Consider the following 11,193-nt stretch of genomic DNA (forward strand, 5'->3'; position numbering starts at 1 on the left):
AAATGAGTTTTTGATGGAATATTAATTAGAAGGATTAATCCTAACCAAGTTGTAGTATATGTTACAAGGGTTCAGTACATATAAAAAACGCCGAAATCCGAGTTATAACGAAGAAGTTATGACCCGTCGAAGTTTTTCGACAAAACCGGCACGACACCAGGAGACGTAAATAGTGAATTTACGATAGAGGATTTTTTAGCCTTAGTTCAATTGAGAAAATAAAAAAGGTTTAGAATGGGGAATCATTCTCAGCCACTCATTTATTTTTGCCGCAAAAGCCTCTGTCGTACGAGCGGAAATGGGAAAAGAATAGACATGTGTTTTCCAACAAAACATGTTTCCTTAAACTATGCTAATCATTACCTTAATATATGCAAAAACATAGTTTTTTTTTGTTTTTTTTAATTGTTAAAAAGTTAATTTTATCGAAGAATGATTTTAAATATACCAAAGTTCATGATATTTTATTCTCTACAAATAGACATCCATATTGATATAGTTTTAAGATAAAATAAAAAAAATATTTTTTTTATATTTTCAGCTATCGTTATTTATAAGTGAATAAAAATGCATCAGGTTTTTACTACAGTACATTCGTTATTCACTTATGAATAAAAAGTATGATTAATTTTTTTACAATTTAAGTATCATTCATATATGAATATAACATATAATAAACATAGTATATTAATATTTAAATATTAGACGATACATTTATTTGTGAATATTACATAGTATATTCATTTGTAAATATTAGATGGTATATTCACTTATGAATATGAGATGATATTTTCATATGTGAATATTACATAGTAAAACATGGTATATCACATGTGAATTACATAATATATTCACTTGTGAATATTAGATGATATATTCATTGATGAATATTATACAGTATATTCACATATGAATATTACAATGTGTTTTTACAAATATATATAATTTTTATATGTTATTCACATATGAATAACACACAGACTTGCATATTTGTTTTGTGTTTTAATAATCATATACTGATTCAGGTGAGAAAACATATTCATATGTGAATATAACGTGGTAATTTAGTTTATGCATTTCATCAAACAATTGGAGTGCATGCAAGTTAACTTTTTTAAAAATGTTAAAAACATGACACTTTGACTATTTAAATCTTACAAAATAGTAGATTGACAAAGAATTATATTAAATTTAAAAAAACGATTTGATCTTTTTCTAACCTTAATTTTGAAGTTTTATTTGATGATCGATGTTGAATGAATGATATGAAGTGGATTTTTTGTTGATTATCGTTGATGTTGATCTAATGACGCTGGGAGTATAATTAATCGTAGATGTTGAAGATCTGATCGTATTCAAGTAGAATTGAAGGTTGGATTAAAACTACTAAAAACGAATTTTTGTATTCAACTGTTGAATGGTGTTGATAAACGTGTTATTAACAAAGATCAATGATTGATTAACACTGGATGACGTAGATGATGGTTTAATTGAAGAAATCTACGCCTCCCCCGTGTCTCAGGCATTGGCTCATCTGCACCCTCCTTAGCGGCCATGTTATATGGTCGTATCCGGATAATACCATCCTCACACTGCTGAAGTACTTGCATCAACTCCATCAACTGTAAACTCATCGGCCTCGTATCATAGAACACCATAGATCTAGTGATCTCCCTCGTCAACAACTGATATGATCGAGCTAAACGTGTGATGAAGTGCCCACCACAAATCGGGCTATCCTCACGAAGCCCCCTGACCCTCCTCCCCGTGTAAGTAGCTAAAGCAACCTGGAAGTTCAGGTGTCTCCCTGGAGTAATAAGAGTCCATAGGAAATACAAATATATGGAAGGCACTCTCTCACTATTCTTATGATGCGGTTGAGACATAGAAATCGAACGATGCAATAATCTGTAAGTGGTAGAATGAATCATCTTCCCCCGAGTAGTGGATGGTATGTAAACTCCCCCAATAATCTCAACCCAAAAAGTATTTTCGTTGTAATCATTCGGCTCGTAACACAACCAACAAGGAATGTCAGGATGTGGACACTCCTCGTCTCATCCTGAGTATAAATCCTCATTCTAACGGCAAGCTCAATCACGTTGCACTCCTGACTCACACCACCAAGTCGAAAGGAAAAGGTTGTCCTGTCATCGGGTGTCTTCATAGGTTCATAGGAAACTGTAGAATAGAACTCCAACAAAAATTCCCGATAAACAGGTTCCACAATCCTGAACAGTCTGTCCCAACCTCGGCATACAAACAATGACACACCATTCGCGTCCAAGTAGGTGTATTGCAAAAAATTTCGGATCAATTCATCCAGCCCAGTCTGGGATGCCAATCCCCAGACGAATGAAGGTGCGTTGTCAATCTCTTTGGTGAGCAGTAAACTTTGGGTTTTCAAATATTTTCCATGAGTTTCATTGTTACGTCCTCAGGTGGGTTCTTTCTTTGAATTCTTCTAGCCATAATCTTTGTGGCGATTTCTACAAGAAAAGAAAAAAAACGTCGAAGTCTTGTTGTGAAGTAATAGACGGGACAACATAAGTGTGAAATAGGTTGAAAGAGGAAAAAGATGTCAGCGAAAAGAGGATATAACCTGACAAAGTTACGTTGGACATAAACAAGTAGTACGCAGAGCGTACATGGTTTGACCTAGTTACGCAGTGCATAATTCGTAGTTACGTTGGGTGTAACTGTAATTCCGAGAAAAAATTGGTCGCGATCATTTGTTGCATACGCATGACGTAATTCCAATTACGTTGGGCGTATATATGATGAATTTAATTTCCTTTTGCCAATTTTAATTGTCTTTTTCCAACTAATTCAATTGGGGACTTCAAAATATTTAATTTCTGCTAACAACAGTCACAACTTTTCCAACAAATGACACGTTATCAACGAAAAACAAAATAAAACTAAAAATTAAAAACAAATAACGAAAGTGATGTGTATTTTTAATGCACTAGTTTTTTTATTTATAATTCCTAGTTTATCGCATCTAAACCACACCTTACATGCAGTGAACCCGATCGAGTATAGTACAACTTTGATAAGAAAGCGTGTCAAACACAAGGGGAACGATAGTGAATTAATTAAAATGTTTGATTATAGGTTACACAACACACATGAAAGCAGTAAAGAAGGGTTTTATTAAATTAAATCTCAAACAAACAAATAAATAGCAAATCTCGATAAGCTAACCGAAGACAAATCTCTTTAGGTACTTTGGTTTAGTCAAATTATATCTTGAAATTATAGACAATTGCACACACAAATTTATTTATTCATATTCACCGATTTCTAAAATGATTAGGTTCATGTTCAGTATTACTAATCCTTTAGCAAACAAGTCAATTCAAACAATGGCCAATTGATTAAACTAACAAGTTTCCTAGTGTTCAGTTGGTATCAGGCAAGACTTGTAATATTTGTTAATTAAATTTGTCAATTCAATCAACTTATATGTGGTTGTTCATCACACATGCTCACACATTAACTTATTTATTTTCTAGTTAACCCTAGGTTCATGTTCACTAATACTAGGCATACAATCTTGTTTTCACAAAACTATATGATTCAAGCAATTAAGAAGATGTTCATACAACTCAATAAAATTGATTATTAACAGAAAATAATTATCATTAACACATAAGGATCTTTTAAAAAGCTCAACAAGATAAATTAAACATGGATAAAACAATACACATAGCAATTAATCCATACATCAAGGTTTCATCTAATCATAAACACAAAGCAAAGGGTTTTAACACCCAAATCAGAAAGTAACACATAGTGGCATTACAATGGAATGCTAAACATGGTCATGATAACAAACCACATGATTACTGACACGAATTCGCTCTCTAATCCCTTAGATCTTAATTTCTGTCAGCTTAACGGTCTCCCGAACGCCTTCTAGACTCTCAAAACGGCCTAATATAAGTTACTTGTCGAATAAGGATCAATGGTAGTTGAGTCCTCTCTTTTGTTTGGCCAAAAATCGCTTTTTATAAACTTTGGAACCGACTTACGTACGTTGGGAGTAGTCTTCATCTCCTTAGTATGCTGAGCGTAAGCCCCACTACGTTAGGCATAGTGGGATGCCTTCAGCCATCTTCATCTTTTTTACCTTTTAAGCCCAACTTCATCCTCCTTTAAAGCTTTTCGGCTCTAGCAACATTATTCCTATAAAATATAAATTTAAACGTTATAAGTACCTTTTAGTTTTAAATAAGAATAATAAAGGCTAAAATATTAAGATATGATATATATATATATATATATATATATATATATATATATATATATATATATGTATAAAAACACACATATCAATGAATAATCATATATGATTATACATCATAAAATATGATTAATCATATATTACAAACTATAAATACATATGATTAATCATACATGATTAAACAATATCAAGTATGATTACCTACAAATTAAGACATATAATCATTTATGATTACACAGTACAATATATGATTAACCATCTAAGATATTGTACAAACACATATGATTTATCATATGTAATTCTACATTCAAATATGTTATTAATAATATATTAAGATCTATAATCATATATGATTATACATCATAATATATATAATTATTAGTATTTTAAAATTTATAAATGCATATGATTAATCATAAGTGATTAAAGAAATATAACATATGATTACTTATATATTACAACGTATAATCATATTTATCATACATGATTGTGCATTGAAATATATAACTCATTATATATTAAACTCTATAATCATCTATGATTTTTTATCCTAAAATATAATTAATAATATATTACACTATATATATGCATATCATTAATCACATATGATTATTACAACATAAAATTATATAATAATAACATATTTGTCATTACCTTCTTCTATCATGTGAAAGTTCCAATTCAACAAATGAATCGTATTGCAGTAACATAATTGAAGAATCTTAATATAAACCAGATGCCCCTCCAGAATTTGTACCAGTTGTAAACAACATTTTCAAATCACTAAATTTAGCAGTAAAAATGTATACTAAATAATGATTATGCAGAAATGGCAGGGTTTCATACAAGACTGAGTTGCCAATCAAAATACAATAGCCAAATAATAAAAAACAAATATGTTATATGCAATAGGGGTGACAAGGATAAACCAAAACATTGTGATACATTGGCTACAAGTTCTATCAAGAGGAAACCAAATTCGAACAAGATAATTAATGGGTGTACAACAAATATTATATTTGAAAATGTTTATGGAACAACATATTACAAAGTTAAGCAATTCTTTGAATTGCACAACCACCCACTGGAAATTATTGAGGATAGACCTTATATGAAAAAGGGAAGAAAGATGTTATATTCTGAAAAAGAGTTTGTAGTACATGCATCAAAAGCTAAAATTGGTCCAACAATGGCTTACAAAATACGAGCAGTTTTGAAAGGGGGATACGAATATGTAGGGGCGAAGGTAACAGACTACAAAAACTTGAGGAGATGAGTAAATAGAATCCTATGTTACAAGGATGATCAAATAATGATAAACAAAATGAATAATCGTAGAGATCATTACCCAAATTATTCATTTGAGTTCCTACATGTGGAGATCAATATTTTTTGGACAGATGAAAGAGAAAAGGCTTTTTATACAGAGTTTAGAGACGTTATATCTTTTGATGCCAGTTTTAGAACAAACAAGTAAGTTAATGTATATACTTTACATAATTTATACATTTATGATTAAAATACAACAATTATACAATTAAATTTAAACATACTATTACTCAAATAGATTGTACTAAACACATTTTCTTTATATAGGTATAAAATGGTATTTGTTCCATTCACAACAGTTGACCACCACAAGAAATCAGTTGCTGTTGGCGCTAGGTTGTTGAGTAGAGAGACAATTGAGTCTTATGAATGGCTACTTAAAGCTTTTCTTAGAGCTCATGAAGAGAAAGCACCAAAAATTGTTCTAACTGATCAAGATCCAACAACAAAACAAGCAGTGGAATCTGTCTTGCCAAATTCAAGACACAGATTATGCATGTGGCACATAACGAAAAAACTGCAAGCAAAGGTATAATAAAAATAAAACTGTAACATCCTGAGATTTTGTAGGTATTTCCGAATCCTCTCTTCTAATATTATTTTGACATTTGTAGCCCCTGGGGTTAGAAGATTCGACCCATGAGGAGCCTAAGGGCTAAATTTGCATCTTTGAGAACAAGACTAGTACACTAAGCGTACTAAGCGCACCCTAGTACGTTAGGCGTACACTTGTGTACGCTAGGCGTACTCGCGTCAAATGTTAACCCTAATATTTAGGGTTTGAGTGTTACATAAACATCCTTATGCGCTCAAAACCCCCCATCATCTCAGCCTCTTTGAGCCATTTTCCCCAAACCCTAACCCCTTTCTTGAATGTGTGAGCTAAAAGTGGGTATTTTGAGTAGTTGGAGAAGGAAGACAAGGTTGTAGATCTAAGGTTTCTTTGTGCTCTAGAAGCTCCAAGAGTTAAAAAGCTCCAAACTTTATGTTTGTATGATGTAGATCTTGCCATGGTAGCTTTATGGAACCATTTCTTATCCCAATAGTCCCAAGTTGGTGCATGTTATGATTTAAACTAAATAAACTGTCCTTGTAGACCCTTAAGAGGGTCCTAAGTGATAAAAATGATGTCATAATGACTGAAAGTGTTCCATGCATGTAGTAGGAAGGTCTTAATGGGTTAAGGCCGTGTATTAGGAACTTTCTGGACGTCCAAAGTCCTAAAGTTCAAGACTTTATGGTTCTAAGGCACATTTGGTCGATGGATCTGAAGTGTAGACTTAAGTACATAAGCCATTAAGAAGTTATTAGGGTTTTGGAAAAACCTCGCGTACGCCCCGCGTAATTTCTCTACGCCCAACGTACTGAGTCAACCACCTCGATGGTCGTCAACGCAAAACGGAAGTACGTCGAGAGTACCAGAGGAGTACGCCCCGTGTACGCCCTCTGTTGGGCTTTTGACGATTTGGGCTTCGGGATTAGGCTCCTTTTTGGTCCAGTATGACATGGGCCTTGCTGGGCTTTCTGAATAAATGTGTTTTGGTCCATTAATGGTAATAGATCTTAAATGAGGTCGATTTGGGAGTTGGGGCCCAACTAGGAAAATTAGGCCAATAATGGGCCTTAAGTATATAGACTTCTAGACAGTGGATTTGATAATTGGGCCTTGGCCCAAATTAGAGAAATTGCAAAATGGACTATGTGGACCCTTAGTCAAGATTGATATCCCATGTGTTTACTTATTAATTGTTATTTTGGATAGTTCAGGATTTTCGGTGAGACAACGATCAAAGACTTTTAGTCCTGTTCAACACCACTTGTGAGGTGACTTTTAGTCCTGTTCAACACCACTTGTGAGGTGAGTTCCCTTGCTTCCAGGGTTATAGGACTGGCACTAAATCCATAGCTGCCAATACTCGTTCGTAAAGCACTAATTCCATAGCTGCTATAGTTTATTCATCGGGTACTAAATCCATAGCTACCAGTGTTTATTTAATAGGTACTAAGTCCATAGCTACCAATTCCTATCAGGTACTAAGTCCATAGCTACCAGTATTTGTCCAATAGGCACTAAGTCCATAGCTGCCGATGTTTATTAGGCACTAAGTCTATAGCTACCAATGTTTACTCACATCATCTTTTATCTCTCATCATTCATCTACCCATGTCATACCCAACATATTCGTATATATAAAATACGTATACAGTTTAAATCATTTAAAACATGTATAAAAATCTTTCACCAGCATAGACAGCAAGTATTCAGACAATATGCACATATAGCATGTAATTTATATTAAAATACTTCATATCTATGTGTAAGATGAAATTAACTATGCACTCACTTGTTAAAGTGATGATTCCAAACTCGGGCAGTGCTTCGCTTTTAACGATTCTATTTTCCTTCGACGAAACCTAGTATTATTAACACTAGAGTTTAGTCTATTATTCGCTGAGACTAATTAATAGTATAGCTATTATTACTATTATATAAGCGTTGAAAAATACTTATATAACCCATAATAATAGCCCAAGTATTTGTTATAAGTTCCTAATAACGTTACTATAATTAAATAAAAGCTATATTAAAAATAGCGTAGGCATAGCTCACTTACAACGGGTTTTATAGAAAACCAGGCTTTGCTTGGAGCAGCGTTCCCGTGCGGAAAATCTCTTCTTCTCGGAGCCTTCGAGCACTCCGGGGCTTCCGCCTCGTGCTAGGGAGGTTCCCTAGGCTTTTCGGAGGGTTTCGGGGCTAGAGAGAGGTTCTAGATAGAGAGAGTAAAAAGAAGAAAGAATAGGAAAGGTGTGAAGAAAATTAGGGTGAGAGAGGTTCTATTTATAGGGTGAAAATGACTGAACTTGGTGCCACATGTCACCATCTAGTGGCAAGACTTGGGGAGAAAGCAATAGACAAGATTGTGTCACATCACCCATTTTCGCACAACACACTTCCGACTTCTAAAACCCGTAACTTTCACATACGACCTCCGTTTTTTATGTTATTTATATCCACGCGTAGGTAAAAATAATATCTACAACTTTCATTTTGACTCCGTTGTCTAATTCTTGACCGATCTTAAATTTAACAATACGAGGAGATTATACTATTAAATGTCCGCGTAAAATTCATAACTTCTACATACGGACTCTATTTTCGTCTGTCTTTTTATCGTTGAGTTCCTATTAATGAGATCTTCAATTCTCATTTAGGTCGCGTAGGCCACAAACTGCTCCATCTAAAATTCGAGTTTCGGGTTGTGCACTACTACGCCAAATCTTAGAAATTCATAACTCCCTCATACGAAGTCAGATTTGGGCGTTGTTTTTTTGTACGTTCTTGGTTTAATGAATACTAGAACTTTTGTTTATATCACTAAGGCTAAAAAGTCCTTTATCAAAAATTCACTATTAACGTCTCCCGGTGTCATGCCGGTTCCGTTGCGAAACTTCAACGAGTCATAACTTATTCGTTATAACTCGGGTTTCGGCGTTCTTTATATGTACAAAAACCTTGTAATGTATCCTACAACTTGGTTAAGATTATTTATTCTAAATAATCTTTTGCCGAAAATTTGTTTTCGACCCTTATTATCTCCAAATTGACTAGCCCGGATCTACGAGCGTTACACTTTATGATTTGTATCCTGGTTATAGGATGGTTGCCATGTTAGTGATCTGTTAGATCGGTATCCTGGTTATAGGATTATGCTATGTTAGTGATTTGTTAGATCGATATCTTGGGTATAGGATGGTTGCTATGTTAGTGATTGGTTAGATCAGTATCCTGGTTATAGGATGGTTGCCATGTTAGTGATCTGTTAGATCTGTATGACTATCTGTACATGCTAGCTAGTGTATGATATTTATGTGCACATGTTTGTTTGATTGGGGGTTAGGTTGAGGCGGTCATGCTTTGTGCTTAGTCCAACGTACCCAAGGCGGACCGGATATACTGCAGACCCAGGAGGGCATACTAGTCAGACCGATGGCCCGACGAGCGGTCCAGACGTGTCGATGGCACGGAGAGCGGTCCAGATAGACTAATGGCCTGCGAGGCAGTCCAGTCAGGTTGATGGCGCATTATGCATGTTGTGTGTTTATATGATATGATTATGATTGTATGGCGTTGGTATTTTGGGGAAACTCACTAAGCTTCGGGATTACAGTTGTTGATTTTGTTTAAGGCACTTCTGATGATCGCGAGAAGGAGAAGGTGTGATCGTACACGTCCTTATGTTTCATGATTTGATTCCGGGATACTCTGACACTAAACTATTTTGAAAACAAGTTTGTAATAATTATTGATTTTTGAAATGTTTTAAAAAGTTTAAATTTGGCATGATTTTTATGAATGTTACAAAAACTATAATATAAATCATATATGATAACTCATGTATGATTTATAAAAACAACTATGTAATCATATATGATTAAGTATTCTAATAATATGAATTATCAGATATCATACTGTATGATGATATATGATTAATCATATATGATATATGATAAATTATATATGATTAAGTATTCTAATAATATGAATTATCAAATATAATATTGTATAATCATATACGATTATTCTTATACGATTATTCTTATACGATTTATCATACTTTACAGTACGTAATCATATATGATTACTCATATATGATATATCCAAATAAGTATATAATTTATAATTATATAAGTAAAATTGTTCATTCATAGGTTATTGGCAATTTATTTAAAAACAATGACTTCAAGAAGAGATTTAACAAGCTTGTTTGGAACTTGCATATCAAACCTGATGATTTTGAGAAGAAGTGGGAGTTGATTATTAATGAATTCAATGAAGATAAAAGATGGTTCAATGATATGTTCGAATTACGTGACAAATGGATACCTGCATACTTCAGTGACACTAGAATGTCTGGATTAATGAAAACCACTTCAAGATCAGAAAGCATGAATTCCTTCTTCAACACTTACTCGCAATCTGGAAATTTACTTTTACATTTCATGATGAACTATGACACTCCAATTCAAAAACAAAGAAATAGACAAAATTAGCTTGATCATGAAATAAAGAAGGCATTATATAAATTATTTCACCGCGACCGATAGAAAAACATGCTGCAAAAGTTTATACAAGTACATTGTTTTATGAAGTACATAAAGAAATCTACAAAGTTCCTGGTACTGCCATTACAAAGATGTTGGAACAAAAAATGGATGGGAGTTATACAAAGTGGAACAACTGAACAAAAACAACGATTTAAAAACAGAATTTGAGGTAATATATTATTATTTTAAATTTTTATGAATCAAAACGTTATATATAACTATATTTAGTTATGATTATAAAACAATATATACAACTATATTTAATTCAATATTAAAAATACTTAATGTTTAAATTTTATTTTGAACAGGTAGAAATAAAACTTCCAACAAATGATGTAAAATGTACTTGTGAACACTTCAACTTCTTTGGGACTTTGTGCAGACATGCATTCAACATACTCATGAAACATGGAATTAAGGAAATACCTGAACAATACATTGAGAATCATTGGAGAAAGGATGTGATATCAAGGCATTATCACTTTGGTAGGCATGTATATGATACAAGA

At 33.2% G+C, this 11,193-nt stretch overlaps 1 protein-coding gene across 1 annotated transcript; it reads left to right on the forward strand.

The window, feature by feature from the left end:
• Positions 1 to 5,078: 5,078 nt before the first annotated feature.
• On the forward strand, positions 5,079 to 10,630 carry LOC145053071 (protein FAR-RED IMPAIRED RESPONSE 1-like). Its single transcript, XM_079001045.1, has 4 exons — positions 5,079 to 5,495; positions 5,650 to 5,732; positions 5,846 to 6,107; positions 10,289 to 10,630. The coding sequence occupies exons 1-4, from the start codon at positions 5,079 to 5,081 to the stop codon at positions 10,628 to 10,630; spliced, it is 1,104 nt and encodes a 367-aa protein (XP_078857171.1).
• Positions 10,631 to 11,193: the final 563 nt, after the last annotated feature.

Source organism: Lactuca serriola, chromosome 1 (genome assembly GCF_051521515.1).
Source record: "Lactuca serriola cultivar US96UC23 chromosome 1, Lser_US96UC23_V15, whole genome shotgun sequence".
In the NCBI taxonomy this organism is placed as follows: domain Eukaryota; kingdom Viridiplantae; phylum Streptophyta; class Magnoliopsida; order Asterales; family Asteraceae; genus Lactuca; species Lactuca serriola.